The sequence below is a fragment of the Panicum virgatum genome, chromosome 7N (genome assembly GCF_016808335.1).
Source record: "Panicum virgatum strain AP13 chromosome 7N, P.virgatum_v5, whole genome shotgun sequence".
Classification (NCBI taxonomy): Eukaryota; Viridiplantae; Streptophyta; class Magnoliopsida; order Poales; family Poaceae; genus Panicum; species Panicum virgatum.
Genome location: NC_053151.1, coordinates 10,576,756 through 10,599,083, shown reverse-complemented (window position 1 = coordinate 10,599,083; position 22,328 = coordinate 10,576,756). Strand labels below are relative to the sequence as shown.

Genomic DNA, 22,328 nt, shown 5'->3' with positions numbered 1-22,328 from the left:
AATGATTATTTGCCAAATTCAAAGCTAGTGTTTTTATATAAGGTTTCTGCTTGCCATAGTCTGCATTGATACAGTCAAAGCTAGTGTTTTTATATAATTATTTTTTTTCCGGAGAAAGTATTATTTTAAAATATAATTATACCTTGTACATGCATGCCTTGTGACACACACACACACACACACACGATCTAGTAATATTCTTTTTTGTCTCTGATCATGTGAAGTGGTCCTACTAACTAGTACTACTTTCACTTTCCTCTTTTACTACTTTTTCACCAAATGAAGAGTAAAAGAAAAGAAAGCAAAAATGGAAGGCATATTATTCCAGGTGTTGGAGTATGTAGGACACGCAGCCTATCTATCACTTGCACAGTCACATAGAGCTAGGCAACACCAACAGTCCGGTCCGGCAGCATATAGAGGCCTGCCCTGCCCACCGGCCGGCACAGACATTACTACGCACACACCTTAGCTTGCTTGTATCATCATATAGTATTTCATTCCTGTTGCTGGAGCTAGCTACCTAGCTCAATTTGCATTGCATTGGGGAAGAAACCAACAGGTAATAACAGCATGCTCATTTCCCATGCATGCATGTGTTTTGCTCACTTTCCTCGGTCACCAACAAGTGTGGTCATATTATATTGTTTCTTTTATTATTTTATACACACACACGCACACACTCTACGAGAGCCTTTTTTTAAAATAAATTCATCACCAACAGATTTCGTCATTTTAAAACGAAAAGGGAATAATCGGTGATAATATCTTCATCTTTTAGAAATGTAGACGAAAATAGTATGTCGATTTACCAGACAACCACTAACAATACAAACATGTATGAGTGGTCGATCAAAGAAATAGTTTCTCGATCGATTATATTACTGAATGGGAGAAATAAATTATCTGGACATTTGCTTTTTCTCTGAACCATCATTTAATTTATCAGCAAAAAATCTGTTACAAATATTTTTTTGAAGAAAATGCTGCTAGAAATATTTTGAGGTGATCAAATTTCAGGCAATGCGTGATGTGTTCATCATGCAATGCAATGCAACGGCTAACCAATGAGTGACTGAATGTGCACGCACGACATGCATGCCTCAGGTAGGCAGATCGGTCGTTGGCGATGGGTTTCAACCCTCCGGTGCCGCAGCAGGACAGCGACTGGGAGATCCGGGCGGCCGTGCTGCTGAGCTTGGTCCTCCAGATGTTCCTCATCTTTGTAGGCCCCATGCGCAAGCGCTCCTCGTCTCCGGTACCCCGTTTCATCGTCTGGTCCTGCTACCTCCTCGCCGACTGGGTCGCCGACCTCGCCCTCGGCCTCCTCCTCAACAACATGGGCAACATCGGCGGCGGCGGCAACAACTCTTCCTCCAGCTTCGGCCTCAAGCGCGGCGGCGGCGGCGGCACCGCCGGCAACAACAACGCCAACAACGGCGGCGGCGGCGGCCCCATCATCTTCGCGTTCTGGACGCCGTTCCTGCTGCTCCACCTGGGTGGGCCGGATACCATCACCGCCTACTCGCTGGAGGACAACGAGCTGTGGCTCCGCCACCTCATCGGCCTCCTCTTCGAGCTCTTCTCCGCCTGCGTCATCTTCTTCTGCTCCCTGCACGGCAACCCGCTGATCCACGCCACCGTGCTGGTGTTCGTGGTGGGCATCATCAAGTACGGGGAGCGCACGTACTCGCTCTACTCCGGCAGCGTGGACGGCTTCCGCAACAAGATCCTGGACCCGCCGGAGCCCGGGCCCAACTACGCCAAGCTCATGACGGAGTTCGACTCCAAGAAGAAGGCCGGCCTGGTGGTCGAGATCGACATAGCCAACGGTGAGGCCGAGCAGGCGCACGAGGAGATGGAGAAGCAAGAGACCAAACGGCTGGTGCTGGACAGCAAAAAGACCGTGGAGGCCCGGGCGTACGAGTTCTTCCTCGTCTTCCGCCGGCTCTTTGTCAACGTCATCCTCAGCTTCAAGGAGCGGCGACTGAGCCAGGCCTTCTTCCTGGAGCGGGGGACCACGACGCCCAAAGAGGCGTTCGAGGTGATCGAGGTGGAGCTCAACTTCATCTACGACATGGTGTACACCAAGGCGCCCCTGGCGCACAAGAAGGTCGGGTGGGTCCTCCGCTGCATCTGCTCCTGCTGCCTCGTCTCCGCGCTCGTCATCTTCTTCTTCCTCGACAAGCCCGGGCACCAGATCCTGCTCGTCGACGTCGGCATCACGTACGCGCTGCTGCTGGGTGGGCTGTCACTGGATGTGGTGGCGCTTCTCATGATCTTCTTCTCCAACCGCGCCAAGGTGTACCTGGAGGAGCGGTCGTCGCGGTTGGGGCTGGTGGGCTGGCTGGCGAAGCTGAGGCAGGCCACCAAGCGGTGGGAGACGCGGCGATGGTCGGGGAAGACCTCGCAGCTCAACCTCATCACGCACTCCCTGGGCAAGCCTGCCCATGCCTGGTGCTGTCTCGGCCTCAACAAGGTTGCCGACTTCCTGGGCCTCGACGACATCGTCGACGACTTCGTCTTCATACGCCGCGTCTGGCTCACCAAGAGGGAGAAGAACAAGTTCTGCGAGCGGCTTCGCCGGGTTGTTCCCAAGTGCTGCAATAAGGCGGGTGTACACGACATGGACGACGACGACACGGAATCACGTCTACTGGACTTCATCTTCGAGGGTCTCAAAGGCGCGGCTCAGAAGCTGGACAAAAAGCACGAGATCATGGAGGTGTGCAGCCGCCGGGGCAAGGGTGTCATCGACCGCCTTGAGAAGCGCATCAAGGATGGGCTCAAGGATGGCGACGACGCCAATCATAACAAGGCCAACAAGTTCGACCTCATCATGGAGAGCGTGACGATCAAGGACTTCGACGAGTCCCTGCTGCTGTGGCACATCGCCACCGACCTGTGCCGCCACAAGGATTGCGAAGGTCCGCTGGCGAAAGAAACCCCACGGTTTCGAGCCATCGGCAAGACCCTGTCGGAGTACATGCTGTACCTGCTCATCAAGCAGCCGGACATGCTGGCGGCGACGGCCGGCATCGGCCTGCTCCGCTACCGGGACACGCGCGCCGAGGCGCAGAGGTTCTTCAACTCCATGGCGGCGTGGAACCCTGACCACAACCACGATGACGCGCGGAGCATGCTGCTCAACGTCAACACCACGCGGAGGCCTGCGGAGGTGAAGGGCGACCGGAGCAAGTCGGCGCTGTTCGACGCGGTCATCCTGGCCAAGGTGCTCCAGGAGCTGGACGAGACGCTCATGTGGGAGGTCATCACGGGGGTGTGGGGCGAGATGCTGACGTACGCCGCGGGCAAGTGCCGGGGAAGCATGCATGTCCGGCAGCTCAGCCGCGGCGGCGAGCTCATCACCCTCGTCTGGTTCCTCATGGCGCACATGGGGCTCGGCGACATGTACCAGATCCAGGAAGGGGACGCCAAGGCCAAGCTCATCGTCAGAGACCAGTAGTAGCGTAGGAATCTCAGCTCGCTCCTTGTCGTCTATATGTGTTCCCTTCTCTTCGTCTTCCATTTACCACCGTTGCTGATTTTATAGAGGGTCACTGAGTGTTATATTATCACACTGATTATCTTATTCGGTTGTTTGTCACTGGTCGTCAGCTAAGACCACAATAAAAGTATATTTTTATACATACTCATCGTTACTAAACTATAAGACATTTTGAATTTTCTAGATGTATATATTCTTTTTTTATTATGAATGTAATTATAACGTAGATCTCGTTTGGCATAGCTTAGTTTTACTAGTGAAGATGTTTTTTTTTACTTCAGCTTTACAAGCAGCAATACTAGTAAAGCTGAAGTTGTTCGGTGAACCATTTAGCACTGGTCGGTGGCTTGGCCCGCGTGTACCCAAGCAGCCTGTCACACCCGGTTTTAAGGACCAAACCGAATGCATAGCTATATGTATGCCAGGATCAAGTTTCATACATATAGAGACATTATAAGTGAATAATCAGCAACAGTATCATGAAAAAGAGAAATACAACAAATAAAAGACTATCAGAGTTATACAACTTATCCTGGAAATGAAGGCTTCATACTTCACAGGCAATCGACTGGAGATTGCATACGCCTAGAACTCAGCAACATCTTCATAAATCTTTATACATCTTCTCCTTCTGAGCAGCAGTAAGCAAGGGTGAGTACACTTATGGTTGGTACTCAGCAAGGCCACAGGAAATAACCAGAAAGTGATTTAAATCCATCTTTAAGTTTATTAATCATGTGAGGGTCCAAGACGCTCTTGACCGTGAGCACGACTAACCGGTTAGTTTTAACTCTGCAGAGGTTGTACACTTTCACCACAATTCGCGTAAAAGTTCCGAAGAACTTTGAACCCAACCACGCAATGTGCTAGCTAGGCACAATACCACACTTCCGAGGTGTGATTGCATAGGGACGCTACGAGGCCTTTACAAAAAATCCCTATATGTATGTGTTGGTCCCTGCCGTGCGGTCCCTCAGAAGACACAGCTTCCTTCACCCGCTCCACAACACAAACTCATAACCACCAAGCAGAACAACCCCAACACAACATATAGTTCATCTAATTACTTATCCAAGACCAGAGCCATATAGTATTGTGGTTGTACTGTTTTCTTGGGTGGTTCTCCATGTTCCAATTAAATCATAGTACTCTTGTATATAAGCATAGATAGAAAGATGGTTAGGGTCACTTGCCTTTCTCCAACGAAAAGCTACTCTTATTGCTCTTCAGCTTTTGCTCACTTGGAACTCTTGATCTTCAATCTTCGAACAATGATCCTTATATTCGGAACAATCATCGGGCAAACATACAAAGAAAACAAAAAGATACAGCTAAGAACAATACACCAAAACAAAAGAAAGGCTTTAAAGGAACGTACTAAAGGATAGGGCTCGCTTCTACGGTTACGAGAGCGCAAGAAATACGGAAAACAGAGCTAAAACGGTGATTCTATGGGATAAACGGTGCTTCAGGGATTTAGTCGCGATTAACTGAAGGGTTAAGAGCTAACAAAAAAAGATTTGTAAGACACAACAAAGTGTGCCCACAGAGGATAAAAAGGTTATAAAGCTATTGCACACGTCACAAGGATCACGTGAGCGCAAGAATCGCTGAAAACGGAGTTGAAACGTGAAAGATATGGCTAAAACAAGGTCTAAGGACTTATTTGTGAAGAAATAGTGCTTCCAGGGGCTAGATCTGAAGAAACCAGGGGCTAAAACCTAATTAACCATAGACTTCAAGGGCTAGCACATAAAAACACCTAAGCAGGACTGCGGGTTCTATTTTGGAAAAGCTCAGGGGTTAAACCATAAAAGATAGGACTGGTTTGTAAATTCATTTCACCTAGCATGGACCGCGGGTTGATTTTAGCAAAACAGAAGGACTTAAGTGCAAAAGAGCCCTGGTTGACCGGTAAGGTTGAAATTGACTTGGGTCGAAACGGATATAGACCGTTGGATCTAGATCCAAGGGCTGGGGCTAAAGGGGCGACAACCGGCGGCGCAGAGGTCCGGCGGACGGCGGCGCTTGGCCGGGGGCTCACCGGCGTAGGCGTTCTAGATGCCCCGGGCTCGATTTGGCTCGGTACCAGGACTGGAAGCACGAGTACGCCACGATGAACTCAATTTGGGCTGCGGTGCGGGCTAGAACGGGCGGGGTGGAACTCGCAGCGGCGCATGGCGAAGCGACGGCGACGGCGAGCGGTTCCAGGCAGAGCAGAGCGAGGGAGAGGGAGAAAACAGGACAGGGAGGTGTTTTACCACTCGACGGAGCTACATCGGCGTTCAAACGGCGAAGAAGAGCAACGGGGCGGCGGCTCCGCGGAGCTCCGAGCGAGCCCAACAATGGCGGCGGCTGCGGCTAGGGTTTTGCGAGGGCAAGGGTGGCGGCTTCGGTTCGATAGGGTTTCCAGGGGGAGCGGCATCGCTTAAATAGGGGCGACGAGGTGCCTTGGCGTGCGGGCCATGGACGGGAGCGGCGACGTGCGCGGCTGGGTCGGACTCGAGCTCGAGTCCGGCTCGGTCGGGAGGTCGGGGGCGACCCCGACGGGCAGTCCCCACCTGGCAGCGAGACAGGAAACGAGAGGAGGGAGGGGGCCGGACTAGGCTGTGGAAACAAATGGGCCGGCGCGGATTGGGCTTTGGGGAAGAAAAAGAAAAGGAGAAGAGGGATTGGGCCGGGCTGAAAACGAGAGAGAGGGAAAAGAGTTGGTTTTCCATTTTTGAATCTGATTCAAACACATTCATTTGAATTTAAATTTGGAGAATTTAAGTTCAACTGAACCCAATCAATTAAACAAATGCAATTCAGCATGAATGCATAACGAACAAGCAACCTCATTTAATTTAGAAGGCAAACAATTATTTTCTTTATACTAAATTCCCTGTAACGATAAGAAATGTTGGGAAAATTTTAAAACTATGAGAAAATTGTTGTTTTATTTTTAATTTTAATCACATCCTAAAATTCAAAAATTTCAAGGTGTGCCTCACTCGGCCGCTCGTGAACTGATGACTTGCTCCAAAGCTGGCTGAGCTTTTCGCGCCCCGGAGGTCGCTCACCTGCTCGCACCTCGGTGGCCGTGGTCACCAGGCTACCTCCCAGCTGCATGCTAGTCGCCAGCTCTATGCTGGGCAACATGCCCTACTGCATTGTGTGAGTTGTCAAGGCTCAGGTAGTGGGGCGTGGTAGGGCCGTGCCCTTGCAGCAGCTGCTGTCGGTGTGCCCTAGGATACCGCAACATGGGCTCGTGGCTTAGTACCTATGTCGATTGCGCGTCGTTGTGCCTCGAGCTCGTCTACTTAGGTCTGAGATGGCGGGCTACAGTTCAAGGATTTGGGGAGCTTAGGCAAATGATGTGCATGACCTGGCTTTGCGATAGATGACCGCGCCCATCGGCGTTGTTTACCTCCTTGGAGGCATCAATGCAGCCTCCATGTGTGCCTATACAACTGTGGTGTTGTCCCTCTCCTTCTGGTGAAAACCTTGCTCTAGTTATTTAAGCCGGTTGTGGCGATGTTAAAGACGTCACGTCCTTCATGAGGGAATCACCATGGAGGGCCACCTCAGACCTACCACAACTTACTTTCTTGCGGGTCCTCCATGCACTCCCTATATTGTCGCACAAGATGTTTGCTAAACGGTGTCTGCTGCCAGTGTCCTTGCTCTGTCATCCTCTAGATTCCTTGATTGCATCTTCTCACCGTATGACAGATTAGTGGGATCATGATCCCCTATCTTGGATATGCTCTTTCTCCAATTGTCGGTCCTCCAACCCTGGAGGCTTCCTCCCCTCTAGGGGTGTAGGTGGAAGGCGATTGGATCCCAATGAACTCCATAGGAGACGTACTTCATGACTGTCGTCTGTCAATCTTGACTTAGTGTCCTACGTTCGCTCGTGGAATGGAGATCCTCGAAGTTTAGTCTTTAGTGGATCTCTCTATAATTTTTAGAGACCCTACATATTTTTAAGGACACCTTTGAAAATTGATTTCTTAGGGCGGTTGACTTAATTCAATCATCCCTAGAAATCACCTATTTTTAGAGACGAATGACATAAGCAACTATCTTTGAAAATCATATTTTCAGAGTTCTCTTAAACATATTGTCCTTAAAACTATATATTTTTTCAGTGACGGTTTACTTAATATGGAACCATCCTTAAAAATGTATTTCTAGGGGAGTATTATAAGCTACAGTGCTCCCTGAAATAGTTACAAATGGTTTGGCAAGTAAACGAGCCTTTGAAAGATTATTTTTGTAATACTGCTTTCAAAGCATGCATGCTTTCTGATGTCTAAACATATTCTGAGAACTTTCCACAACATGAGATGTAACACATGTACAGTAACGTACATTATTAGTGGCATTCATGCTGGCTGCAACTCGTCTTTTGTTGTGGGAAGTTTTCAAAATGTGTTTAGGGCGTGTTTAGTTCACGAATTTTTTTGGGTTTGGATACTGTAGCATTTTTATTTTTATTTGGTAATTAGTGTCCAATCATAAACTAATTAGGCTCAAAAGATTCATCTCATCATTTACAGCTAAACTGTGTAATTAATTATTTTTTTAAATTATATTTAATACTCTATGCATGTGTTCAAAAATTCGATGTGACGGGGAATCTTGAAAATTTTTGGGAACTAAACATGCCCTTAGATATTTATTAGGATTTCATGCTGTCTTCAACTCTTCTATAGCTAAACCCAAATGTTGGAAGTTTTTTGAGACATTTTGATGACTGATGAGCCCCAAATATTCTATTTGGGCTTCGTCCGCGACCTGTGGGAGAATGATAAATTGCTTGCAGTGCAAGCTTGTTGATGCACTTTAGTGCCCTTTAATTTCTCCGATCCAAGTGCAAGGTTGTTGATACACTTTAGTACGTGCCCCTTCTCCGATACGTCTCTTGCAAGAGGCATAAAAGGACTTATTCCATATCCAACCTAGTTAGCATCACCGACATCTTGTCTGCGAATTGACGTAATAATGTACAAGTATATTAGTATAATTCCCTTTCCTGCCACCCCACACACCTAAGTGTGCCTAATTAACGATGGAGACACACACACAGCAGCACCAGCAGCAACCAATGCAAGCACAGATAGCGTGCATTGTGCCTCTCCTAGCTGGCCGTGCTGCTCAGCTTCCTGCTCCAGCTCCTCTTCATCTTCCTCGGTGAGGGACCAAAACTGGTGACCAGAGGGCGGGTGAATGGGAGCCGATCAAAATTTCTTTCGAAATCGATCTGTCAGCCTATATCCCGAAAATCACCACAAACCCTCAAATCCTAGATGAGGTGTGGAGTAGCTATAGAAGAGCTAAACCAACACAAATCACCCCTAGGAACGAGCGAGAGAAAGCACGGAAGCGATCGAGAAAAACTACAGATCTAGCAGTCAGGGACCGGCCAGACCGCTTGCTCTGGGCGGTCAGACCGATCGGGCTGGATTTGAAATTCCAGACCGGTCAGACCGGTTTCTGCGACTGGTCAGACCGCTTCTGCCCAGAACAGAACTCTAGCCCGCGAACTCGAGGTGATTTCAAGATTACTCGTTCAAATCATCACGAAATGGTCTCAAAATTTGCAGGGAGGTTCCTGGGATAGAGACGAACCTCTCCACAAAAAGAATTAACCCAAAACGCAAAGGATCACTAGAATTTCGAGGAGGAAAGAGGCAAAAGAGGGGTTTTCCAAAAACTCCAAAAACCTCAATCAGAGGGACTCGTGATTCTCAGGGGTTTAGCTCTAGGCTAGATGGTCAAGATACAAATCACGGAGTTCCTAAACCCACCAAGAGAAAGCGTTAATCTCAAAAACCACCAAAAGAGAGGAAATCAATCCATGAACAAAAGATGAACAGGAACACAAGAGAGCTGCTCAAAAGGGTCCTCGATTTCATTCAAATTCATCGTGATTTATAGACGAATTCACCTATACAAGAGCTAGACCTCCACCCATTCATCCACCCTCTCAAATTTGTGGACCTAGCTCTAATCTAGACCACGTTTTCCATGGAGACCTCGGCCTAACCCTAGAACAGAGAGAGGAGCAAGGAAAAACAGAAAAGGACTCGTGGCTTGGAGGCTCACCTGTCCAAGGGGGCAGGTGAGAGGTATTTATACCATCTCGGGGCCGACCGGTCAGACCGGTCCCTTCCCAAAAATGACCTCCACCCTGACTCGAACACTAAAACGCCCGTAGGGGCAAAACCGGAAAGGGTACAAGATCTCATCCGACGTCAGAGTTTCTTTCTTCGACTCGAAGCCTTCTCCGCGATGCCGCCACGTCGATGCAGATCTGATCCGCGGTTTTGAGGGGTCCGCGAAACTCGGTGAGGTGGCCGGTTTTGAGAAAACCGCCAAAACTCCACGCGCGGGAAGATTCCCGCCTCCACGCCGTGGCCCTGGACACCGTTCCCGCCTCGGCCTTCTGACGGCCCTAGACGCCGCCCGACGCCCATCACCTCCTCGCCCGCAGTGAGGCCCTAGAAGCCATCGACGCCCATCACCTCCGCCAGTCCCGAGACCGACGCCCATGCCTCCACGACTTGGCGTCTTCAACCGCCGTCTGCCAGCCTGGTTTTGTGGCGCAAACCAAGAAACCCGCCATCCACCGGTGATTGCGCCCTCGATCCAGGAGTGGACGCCATTGCTGCTGCCCGGCCCGAGCTCCGGTTATAAGGAACATGGCACCATTTATGCCATTTCAAGTGATTTTGGTGATCAAATGACAACACAACACTTGGACTAATATGATTGTTAAGATGACCATTCTCAGGCTTTTAGGTTCAAGTGATGACAAAGAGAAAGAGAAGATAGGCATAGCAAGGCCCGAAGGGCTGCCCCTACGGGGGTTCCGCAGAAAAGGCACCGGTTGAACCGACGGTCCAAGAAAAGGGCATCGGTGCATTGGGCGTCCTTTGTTCCAGAGACGATGTCAAGTGCCCAGGAGAAGTTCCTTCAGCACCGGTTTAACCGACGGTGCATCGGAGTATGGCATCGGTGCAATGACGTCAGCGCCCAGGAGAAGATTCTTAAGCACCGGATGAACCGGTGATGCATCGGTACAAAGCATCGGTTCAACCGGTGATCACTACGTCAATTGTCAGAAGCTCAACGGCTACTTCGGTGTATGAGTGACCGGATGAACCGACGCTACCCCTGCCAGAGGCATCGGTTCAACCGGTGATACGCAGAATTTCAGCTGACCGTTGGAGCAACGGCTACAAAACTTGGTGGCCTATATATACGCCTCACCCCGGCCATTTGTAGAGAGCTGGAGTTGCTGGACATCCCACACACACCCAAGAACATCTCCAACCACTATAGAGCTTCATTGTACATCATATAGGCTTAAGCACACTTGTGAGAGTGCTTAGTGCTTGTAATAGGGATTAGTTCTTGCGAGAGCTCCCTTGAGAGAAGTCTTGCTGCGGCAAGCAACTTGTGATCCATCGTGTGACCCTCCGTCTTGGTGTGGAGTGGCAACGACACTTTGTGCGGGGGAAGAGGAGGCCCCCTCCTTGGTGGAGAAGCTCCGTAGTGGATTACGGCCGGGTGACCGAGAGAGACGGTGGCGGTGCACGAGACTCGGTGTCTTAGGGGCACTTGCCTTTGCTTGCCGGCATCGCCTTGGTGGCGAAGTGCAAGACGGTGATCGGAAGAGCCTCGGTGTCCCGTGGACGTAGGCGTTTGTGCCGAACCACGTTACATGACCGTGTCTACTCGGGAGTTTGCATCCCTCTTGCACTTACCTCTTTACTTACCGCTTTACGTTTCCGCATTTACTCTATCTTGCATACCTTTACTTTCCTAGTTAGTTTGATTAGGATTGGCTAGGTTGCAAGTCTTTTAGGGGTAAGTAGAGAGTAGCATAGATAAACCTTAGTCATAACTAGCATGTGTAGGACGTGTTAGGTTTATCTTATGCAAGTAGTTTGAGCCCTAGGTTAAAAAGCGATTAGCGATCCTATTCACCCCCTCCCCCTCTAGGGTCGGACACCCCGGTGATCCTTACACCGGTCTCGGCTGCCCTTCACCGCCGTCCACCGCACGGTCCATCGGCCACAGCACCTCCACGGCAGCTCACCGTCGATACTCGACGCCCGTGTACCTGCAACCAAAGACCAAGCACACGATCACACCGCACAGTTAACAATTCACTCATCACAGCCAGGAGTGAGTACTGCTCATTCCTCAATCTCCCCCTTGATGAGTGGATTGTCAACACACCACCTGTAGCAGAGAAGTGAAAAATAAAAAGTGGCAAGAAGAAAGTGAAGAACTCAAGCAAGTGACAAAAAGCTCAGAAAGGCAAGAACAATCACTTACTCAAGCAAAGATCGATTCCCTAAGACAAGGGCAACGGCTCGACGCAGTCGATCAAAAGCCAAAACATGACTCCTAAAAGATAGAGGTAAAGCTCGACGCAGTCATGCAAGAAGTGGAGGGAAAGCGAGGAAAGATCAGGAGCCAAAACAAAGCAGACACTCCCCATGCAGAGCCTTTCCCTCACACAAGTGCAACTCTCCCAAAATGATTCACTCTCAAAGCCCTGTGCGCAACAAGTGTTTCAAAAATCAAACAAGTCTCAAGTCTCCCCCTTGTTCGATCACTTCTCCCAAAAATTCTCCCCCTTGTTGGCACATGCACACATCAAGCCTAAAATATGCCTAAATCTCCCCCTGAAATCATGCTATGCAATGAATGTCGTGCAGAGGGTGTAAGTGAAAGATTCAGACATACAAAGATATGATCATCTAGTGACAGGCATGTGTGCTTCATAAATAGGAACTGAATCTAGCTCAACAAGGTATATCAATCAAGTCCAGAGCTAGCAAGTTCAGTTCAGCAAAAATAAAAGCATCGCCCATGATCTAGCAACAGCAAGTAGGAGAAAGAAAGTAGTGCTAGCCAAACTAATACATGGTGATCCAAACCAGCCAATATATTTTATCATGAACCAATTTTGCATCTCAAAACTTGCATTTGAACGAAAAGTTAACATGTTATATCAAGCAAGTGATTCTGCCAGGGGTTGAAAACTTGTCATGCTTTACTTACCAGCGAGGCCAAGCCTATGCCAAGGGCAGTCAGAAGCTTAAGGCACTCGCTTCAGTCATGCACAGCCTTGCCCGGGTTCTCAGTAGTGCTATGTGAGCCGTCCCGAAAGCTCGATCAGTGCGATAAGCAATCCCACATGGATCTTTTCAATCCATTTCAGACATATATTAAACAATCTTAGCTCATGTCAAAGATTAAAAACCACACTAGCATGAATAAGATAGCAAAGCGTATCAATACAACATAACTTGCTAGTAGCCAGACAGGGTGATCAGTTTTCAGATTTTCAAATCAAAATAGCTTAACTCAGATGATATGACATATACTGAAGAGCAAGCTATACATGATCAAATCTAAGAAACTACACTAGCAAGCACTAGAGGATCGTAACAGTGTATACAAGAATGCCAGTGTAGTGAAGCAATGCAAAATGCAAACATGTACAATGCAAATGCATCTATCAGAAGCTAGAAAGTGAAGAGAAACAAAAACAAAGACCTACAAAGAGCTAACCAAATAGAAGTCAGCGATCAAAAGGGGTAACAAACCCCAAGCTCCCCTCGCAAGCAAGCAAAGGTGTCCTGCTCAAGTGGTTTGGTGAGGATATCTGCAGTTTGCCTCTCTGAATGGACATAGTTCAAGTCTATGTGCCCTCTCTCATGGTTATCTCGAAGGAAGTGGAACCGGATATCTATGTGTTTGGTTTTGGAGTGTAGGATAGGGTTCTTTGCAATGCTAATGGCGGACATGTTGTCTACAAAGATGGTAACCCTACCAAAACTCAATCCATAATCCTGCAAGGTCTGTTTCATCCAAATGACATGGGAGCAACAGCTAGTAGCGGCAACATACTCAGCTTCTGTGGAAGAAAGCGCTATGCTAGCTTGCTTGTGAGAGGACCAAGACACCAAAGATGTACCGAGAAATTGACAAGTTCCGGATGTCGACTTGCGATCCAACCGACACCCAACGAAATCGGCATCAGAAAAGCCAACCAAAACCAGAGAAGAATCCGCAGAGTACCAAAGACCAAACTCAGGGGTGAATTTGAGGTACCTGAAGATGCGTTTCACCACCTGCTTGTGGGAGGTGCGCGGCGAAGCCTGATACCACGCACAGAGGCCGACACCGAACTGAATGTCCAGCCGCGTCGCCGTCAGGTACAGGAGGGAGCCGATCATGCTCCTGTACTCCCTCTGGTCCACCACCTCACCGTCCAAGTCCTCATCAAGCGCCGTTGATGTGCTGATCGGAGTTGGCTGAGGAGACAAGTCACTCATGTCGAACTTCCGCAGTAAGTCCCTCGTGTACTTGGCTTGATAGACGAACGTGCCCTGGGAAGTTTGCTTGATCTGCAGCCCGAGGAAGAACTGCAGCTCACCCATCATGCTCATCTCGAACTCCCTGGACATCTGCTCAGAAAACTTGGAAACAAGAGCGTGAGAAGAGCCACCAAAGATGATATCATCCACGTATATCTGAGCCAACAAAAAGTCAGAGCCAGAGCGTATGAGGAACAAAGTTTTATCAACACATCCCATTTTAAAACCTTGAGCAAGCAAGAAGTTTTTAAGCCTATCGTACCAAGCTCTAGGTGCCTGTTTCAAACCAAAAAGAGCTTTTTGAAGTTTGTAAACTCGGTTTGAAAATTTGGGATTTTCAAAACCAGGGGGTTGTTTCACATACACTTCTTCTTCAATAAAACCATTTAAGAAGGCAGATTTCACATCCATTTGGAAAACTTTAAAACCCTTGGAAGCAGCAAATGCAAGAAAAATTCGAATCGCTTCTAAGCGTGCTACTGGGGCAAAGGTTTCCTCATAATCAATACCCTCCTTTTGGCAAAAACCTTGGGCTACAAGCCGAGCCTTGTTCCGCACTACCAACCCATCTTTATCTTACTTGTTCTTGAAAACCCATTTGGTTCCAATGGGATTACAAGCAGGCAGAGGCTCAACCAAAACCCAAACCTGATTCCTTTCAAAATTTTCAAGTTCCTCATGCATGGCATTAACCCAATTGGAGTCAGAAAGAGCGTGTCCAACATCTTTGGGCTCAAAAGAGGCAACAAATGCTGAATGAGCAAAGCCAGCGATACTTGTTACCTTGGACCGCGTGACTCGCTCATTGAGGTCACCTAGCATCTGTTAAGGTGGGTGATGACGCTGAATATGTCGCGGTGCTTCCCTTGTCGAAGTTGCCTCCTCCTCAACCAAAGCTGGTGTATCCTCATGTGCAGCTGGGAAAGGCTGAGTCACCTGCTCGATCGGCCCCCGGGAAGTGGATGTAGTCGGATCGGGGCCGTCATCATCGTCCGAGCTCGTAGTGGAGGCGACTGGGTCCACAGCACGCATGGTAGCCTCAGCATCACCCTCCGCAGCTTCTTCCTCCTCATCTTCAAAGATGGGGGTTCCGAGCTCATCATCTCCTGCAACCTCAAAGACAGAAGAATTGCACCGTGCAGTCTCGTCAAAAGTGACTTCACAAGTCTCTCTGACGATGTTAGTATCAATAATCAGCACACGGTAAGCTCTAGAGTGAGAAGCATAACCGATAAAAATACCATCAGACGATTGAGACTCAAACTTATCAAGATTTCCTTCCTTCAGCACAAAGCACCGGCAACCGAAAACTCTGAGATGGTCAACACGGGGCTGGCGTCCAAATCGCAACTCATAAGAAGTCTTGTGCATGAAAGCACACAAGAAAATACGATTGGACACATAACAAGCAGCGTTAACTGCCTCAGCCCAGTACTTTCTAGGAGTCCGATGCTCATCGAGCATCGTCCTAGCCATCTCAACCAACATCCGATTCTTCCGCTCTACAACCCCATTCTGCTGTGGATTGTAGGGGGAAGAATACTGGTGTTCAAAACCTTGATCACTGCAAAAGGTGTCAAAACGAGCATTTATGAATTCTGTGCCATTGTCACTGCGAATCGCTCTCATGGCCTGGGGTAACTCATTTTTCAAACTCAAGATCAAGTCTCGAACAAACTCGAAAGCCTCATCCTTTGTTCTCATGAAAAAGACCCAAGAATAGCGAGAAAAGTCATCCATGATCACAAGAACGTACCACTTCCCACCAACCGACATCACCCGAGAAGGACCGACTATGTCCATATGTAGCAACTCTCCAGGGTGAGTGGTCATCACTTGATTAACAGACGGATGGAAGGTGGCAACCATCTTCCCGTGGCGACACGGGTGGCAAACAAGGTCCTTTTCAAACTTCAATTTGGGCAATCCTCGGATCAGGCCAAGTGAGCTAAGTCTCGACAACAAGTCAAAGCTCAAATATCCAAGTCTCCTATGCCACTTCCACAGATCAGAAGAAGGACCAGCCAACAAGCAACAAGGAGGACCAAAAGGAGTTTCAGAGAAATCGACCAAGAAAACTCGGTCACGAGGAACGATCCGGCAAACCAGGTCTCCTCTGGAATCCAAAACACGAGAACAACCCTCCTTGAAGCGAACTTCAAACCCATCCTCAAGAAGTTGCGAAACCGAAAGCAAATTAAAGCCAAGATTCGAAACCAAAGCAACCTCTCTCAGGGTGAAGCGATCAGAAACTCTAACAGCGCCAACACCACGTACCTTGCCCTTACCATTATCCCCAAATATGATGTATTCTTTGTGGCACGTTGGGGTGAGGCTGGAGGACCATTTGTCATTTCTGATCATATGGCGCGAACAATCGGAGTCCATGATCCACCTGTTCTCCCAGCCTCCAACCTGCACATCAGTAGTGAGACAAAGGGTGAGCAAATGTCTCAACACTGGGGTTAGCAAAGTGTGAAGCAAACCAGTGTCGAGCCATTTGCTCTATAGAAAGGTTAGCAAAAACAGGAAAAGCGTATCCCCCGTCCCGTCTACCGCGAGGCTGACGACCACCACCGCGAGGAAAGCGTGGTGCATCGTAACCTCCTCCAAAGCCTCGGTCCCGTGGCCCATAGCCATACTGAGGACGACCAGGAAGCACGACCGGCAAAGCGACCACCCGCTGGAGCACAGTAATCACCACCGTCTCCCTGTCCTCCACCTACACGGCGCGCCCTAGCATCTTGCCTACCACCACGCCGAGGAGGACCATGCACTTGAGCAGAGTACATGTCCGAGTTATGTCTCTCCTGCTCACGCCTCACAGCCCGCTTCCTCCTGAAGCAAAACTCATCCAGGTGACCGTCTCTGTGATAGTGCTCGTAGTGGTACCTCACCTCTCTCTTGGGAGATGGAGGCCTTGCCTTTGGACGGGGAGGAGCAGCCCCCTTCTTCTGGGCAACTTGGGCTGCGGCAGCAGGGAGCGTATCGAGGGGATTCCTCAGCTCATTGGGCTATGGAACCCAAACCTGCTTCTATGGAGGTGCTTTTGATGGTTCTTTAAGCACACCATTCACGGGGTCGACAAGCGAAGGCTGCGTGCTCGTACTAGCAGTGTTTAGAGCACTAGGAACTCCAGCAGCCTTGCCAATCTTTCCATACAGCTTGTCAAAGTCTGACTTCATGTAGGTGTAATCGACCCCAAATCCATCACCACGCTTAAACTGCTTGATCATCATCCCCAACTGCGGCTCACTACTAGAAACCCAACTAAGAATCATCCTAAGGTATGTGTTCTCATTCTCCAAGTTGGCTTTCTCTACCGCAAGATTATCCAGATCAGAAATCAGACCAGGGCAAACATGACAATCAATAGGTGGGCTAGACTCCACGACCTTAGTCTTCCCCAAGGACTTAATCAAGGCGTTCTTCTCATCTAGCTTCGACCTAAGCGTGGGACAAAGCTTACAAGCACCAAGCTGAACAGGCCTAGATCTAAGCTCCTCTAGCTCACACACAACAGTAGCAAACTTAGACTGCAAAGAAACTAGATCAGACTTAAAGATTGAGCACACATCAAATTCAAGCACATCACTAACAATAGGAGCATCCTTGGCCAGTTCAGGTTCATGCTTTGCCCTAGCAAGCTCGTGAGACACGTCAGCAAGCGAAGTCTTGGCAACATCCATGTTCGTAATGTTCTCATCATGCTTGGCACGGAGAGCAAAAGATTATTCATGTGAGATATGTAGCCAGCGCACTCATCCTCACCAGATTTCTCTCTAGCACAAGCCAGCTCATCCCTAAGCTTCTTACGCTCTCTAGCTGCTTCCTTAAGCAGCCTTTTCTGATTGTCGAGAGCGGCGTACAACTCCCTAACCTCAGTATCAAGCAGGTCGATAGTGGAGTTTACCTCTGAATCGCTCTCAGATCCTGGAGAAGAGTCGTCGTGCGTCGGTGTAGCATGTCCACCTGGAGACGCACGAGCACCATTGACCTCACCCGCCATGGTGCAGAAGCTCTTGCGCCGACCGGCCGCTAAGCAAAGGCCGATGAAGCCGGTGGCTTCCTTGTCCCACTTCTTCTTCTTCTTCTTGTCATCATCGTCAGAGGTCGGTGAAGAAGAGCGGTCGGTGTCGGAGCTCTTGTCGAGGTCGCTGAGCTGTGCCAGGAAAGCCTTCTCCCGCTTCTTGGCCTTGTACTGGAAGCGCTTCTTGAGTGACTCCTTGTCGAAGCGCCCTCCCCGGTCACGACTGCGGTGCTTGTGGCGCTGACGCTCCTTGTTGGAGCCTCCCTCGTCGCAGTCGCGATGGCGGTAGTAGTCGAGGTTATTGTTCTGGCCACCGCCGGACTTCTTGGGGCAGTCGGCGATGAAGTGGTTCGGATCGCCGCAGTGGTAGCACCCGGGGTTCTTCCTCGTCCGCCTATTGTGGTAGACATGCTGGAACTTGTTGATGAGGAGGCACAAGTCGTCATCGCCCAGCGTCTCTATTTGCTCATCTGTAACAGAAGGCAAAGAGGCAAGAGAAAAGTCAAGAGCAGAGTTAGCATTAGAGCTCGATCCACCTGGGCCAGTCACAAGAGCGATGCTCTTGGAAGGAGGGGCACCATTGAGCTTGGCTCGTGTCTGGTTATCCACCTCGGTGGCCTTGAGCTTGCTGAAGAGCTCATTCACAGTCAGAGTCTCATAGCCTACAGACTCAATGATCGTGTTCACCTTGAGCTTGCTGAAGAGCTCATTCACAGTCAAGTGCGTAGAGCAACTTGAGAGCCTTCTCATGCTCTGTGTAGTCAAGGGCATCAGCAGATCTGTTCGCATTGACTTTGTTCACAATCGATTGAAACCGACTGAACATGTCGCCAATGCTCTCACCCAGCCCTTGTGTGAAGTTCTCATATTCACGCCGGTGAGTCTCGAAAAGCCTAGCCTTAACCTGAGGTGTGCCCTCGTGGTAGTTCTCAAGGCACGTCCAAACCTTGTGGGCTTCCTGAAAACCCTGGACGCGTGAGAACTCCGCATGGGAAACGCCAGCGAACAAGGCATTGACAGCCTTGGCATTAGCCTCGTGCTCGGTCACTTGCAGAGGAGTGGTTCGAACGGAAAGCACCTCGTAAGCCTGATTCTTGGTTATATCCCAAACCTCGACTCCTAAGCTCTGCAAGAAGGACCGCATGCGAACCTTCCAGTAGGCATAGTCCTCGCCGGTAAACACAGGTATCTTACCAAGACTCGCCATAGTCGCCAAATGGTTTTCGAACCGGTTAGGGTAATGAAAACCATAACCAAGCTCTGATACCAATTGAGGGACCGAAACTGGCAACCAGACGGGGGGTGAATGGGAGCCGATCAAAATTTCTTTCGAAATCGATCCGTCGGTGTATATCCCGAAAATCACCACAAACCCTCAAATCCTAGATGAGGTGTGGAGTAGCTATAGAAGAGCTAAACCAACAAAAATCACTCCTAGGAACGAGCGAGAGAAAGCACAGAAGCGATCGAGAAAAACTGCAGATCTAGCAGTCAGGGACCGGTCAGACCGGTTGCTCTAGGCGGTCAGACCGGTCGGGCTGGATTTGAAATTCCAGACCGGTCAGACCGGTTGCTCCGACCTATCAGACCAGTTTCTGCGACCGGTCAGATCGGTTTCTGCGACCAGTCAGACCGCTTCTGCCCAGAACAGAATTCCAACCCGTGAACTCGAGGTGATTTCAAGATTACTCGTTCAAATAATCACCAAATGGTCTCAAAATTTGCAGGGAGGTTCCTGGGATAGAGACGAACCTCTCCACAAAAAGAATTAACCCAAAACGCAAAGGATCACTAGAATTTCGAGGGGGAAAGAGGCAAAAGAGGGTTTTTCCAAAAACTCCAAAAACCTCAATCAGAGGGACTCGTGATTCTCGGGGGTTTAGCTCTAGGCTAGATGGTCGAGATGCAAATCACGGAGTTCCTAAACCCACCAAGAGAAAGCGTTAATCTAAAAAACCACCAAAAGAGAGGAAATCAATCCATGAACAAAAGATGAACGGGAACACAAGAGAGCTGCTCAAAAGGATCCTCGATTTCATTCAAATTCATCGTGATTTACAGACGAATTCACCTATACAAGAGCTAGACCTCCACCCATTCATCCACCCTCTCAAATTTGTGAACCTAGCTATAATCTAGACCACGTTTTCCATGGAGACCTCGGCCTAACTCTAGAACAGAGAGAGGAGCAAGGAAAAACAGAAAAGGAGTCGTGGCTTGGAGGCTCACCTATCCAAGGGGGTAGGTGAGAGGTATTTATACCATCTCGGGGCCGACCGGTCGACCACAGCAGGTGCCAAATTTGGCTGTCAACATATGCCCCCCTGCTTTTTGGTGAGTTTCACAAGCCAAAAAGCAAGAACTATCCTGATGTATATGTTTTACACAGAGCATACAAGTCTAAAAATAAAACTAAAGGCGATATCCAATACCGGCCGTCTTCGTCTTCACGTACTTTGCCATACGCTAGGATAGAATTTCTTCAAGTATCTCCCATTGATAGCCCTGGGTAGACATTCACCTTGCACCATCTCCACCATATACGAATTTCCGGAGATAACTTTGATAATCTTGTATGGACCCTCCCAACCTGGCGACCATTTGCCAAACCTGTTGCTTTTCATCTCAAGAGGCAAAATTGTCTTCCAAACCAGATCCCCAACCTGAAAAGATTTAAGTTTTATCTTTTTGTTGTAAGATCTGGCCACCCGAAGCTTGTCTTTTTCAATCTCCTTCAAAGCCTTCAAACTCTTGTCGGTCACCTCATCAATATTATCCATCATCAAATCATGGTAATCAACAGCGGAGAGGTCATTTTGCTTTGCCAACCTATATGCGTCCAGATTTACCTCACTAGGTAAAATAGTCTCTTGACCATACACAAGCTCAAAAGGAGTAAACTTAGTAGCACCATGTCTAGATATACGATGAGCCCACAATGCTTCGGATAACACTTCATGCCACCTCTTAGGATTTTCTTCTATCTTCTTCTTGACAAGTTTGATCAAAATCTTATTATTTGACTCGGCCTGCCCATTGGCCTGAGCATAGTATGGAGATGAATTGAGCAACTTAATCTTATAAGATTCGGCAAAGGCACGCACCTCTTTTGATATAAATGAAGAACCTTGATCCGTTGTCAAAGTTTGTGGAATGCCGAATCTATGAATAATATGCTCGGTAATAAACTCAATTATCTCCCTATGTGTCATATTCTTCAACGGAACTGCTTCGGTCCACTTAGTAAAATAATCTGTAGCAACTAACACGAAGCGATGCCCCTTTGAAGATGGAGGATTAATTTGTCCAATAAAATCCAACCCCCAACCTCGGAACAACCATGGTTTAATAATAGGATGCATCAACGCAGCAGGCACCAATTGCAAATCACCAAATCGCTAACATTCTTCACACCCTTTAAAGTATCTAAAACAATCGGATAGCATGGTGGGCCAATAGAAACCGGATCTTCTGAGTAACCACTTCATCTTGGGAGCCGATTGATGAGTATCACAAAAACCTTCATGAACCTCACCCATAGCAACCCGAGCCTGATCCGAGTCTAAACATTTGAGAAGCAAATCTTCGACAGTTCGATGATAAAACTCATCGTCAATTAAAACATACTTGAAAGCCAAACGCCGAATATTTCTCTCCGCACCACGGCCAGGATCTCTCAAATATGACATAAGAGGGACCCTCCAATCCTGGGCTTCGGTCGAGATAATTGAATCATCTTTTTTGGCCGAACCAAAACCATCAGTAGCATCACCGGTCAGACTGGTCTCTGGACCGGTCAGACCGGTCTGGGCAGTCAGACCGGTCTCCCTAACCGGTCAGACCGGTGTGTCCAGAACGAGAAACTCGGCTTTCGTTTGCATCGGCTTGCGAATGTTGAAATATTTTTTCGTAACATTATAGCCAGATGCTTGCTGAGCCAGAGTATTTGCCTTTCCATTCTCTTCCCTTGGTATATGTTTAATAATAAATTCATCGAAGGAGGAAATAATACCGAGGCATTTATCAAGATATACATTTAGAGAACCATTATAGCACTGGCATATCTTGGATACTTGCTGCACCACTAGAAGAGAATCTCCAAAGGCTTCAACATGTTTCACACCCATGGATTGCAAGAATTCCAAGCCAAATAGAAGCACTTCATACTCAACTTGGTTACTTGTGAATTCTTCTTCCAATTGGTTTGAAAACTCAAAAACGGCACCATTCGCAGAAATAAGAACAGCACCAATCCCTTGACCATCATCACAAACCGATCCATCAAAGTACAACTTTCATGGTGTGCAAGTAATATAGCCGACTTCTAGATCATGCTTGTCGTTAATCCGATGTTCAACAATAAAATCCGCTACAATTTGGCCTCTCATAGATTTTAAAGGTT

At 48.5% G+C, this 22,328-nt stretch overlaps 1 protein-coding gene across 2 annotated transcripts; it reads left to right on the top strand.

The window, feature by feature from the left end:
• The first annotated feature begins 378 nt into the window (after positions 1 to 378).
• On the top strand, positions 379 to 3,667 carry LOC120683512. 2 transcript variants are annotated; one of them, XM_039965591.1, is made up of 2 exons: positions 379 to 562; positions 1,021 to 3,667. In XM_039965591.1, the coding sequence occupies exon 2, from the start codon at positions 1,130 to 1,132 to the stop codon at positions 3,464 to 3,466; it is 2,337 nt and encodes a 778-aa protein (XP_039821525.1). In that variant the 5' UTR covers positions 379 to 562; positions 1,021 to 1,129; the 3' UTR covers positions 3,467 to 3,667. The 2 variants fall into 2 exon arrangements, with proteins under 2 accessions (XP_039821525.1, XP_039821524.1); XM_039965590.1 differs by having other exon boundaries at positions 380 to 562; positions 1,108 to 3,667.
• The last annotated feature ends 18,661 nt before the right edge of the window (positions 3,668 to 22,328 follow it).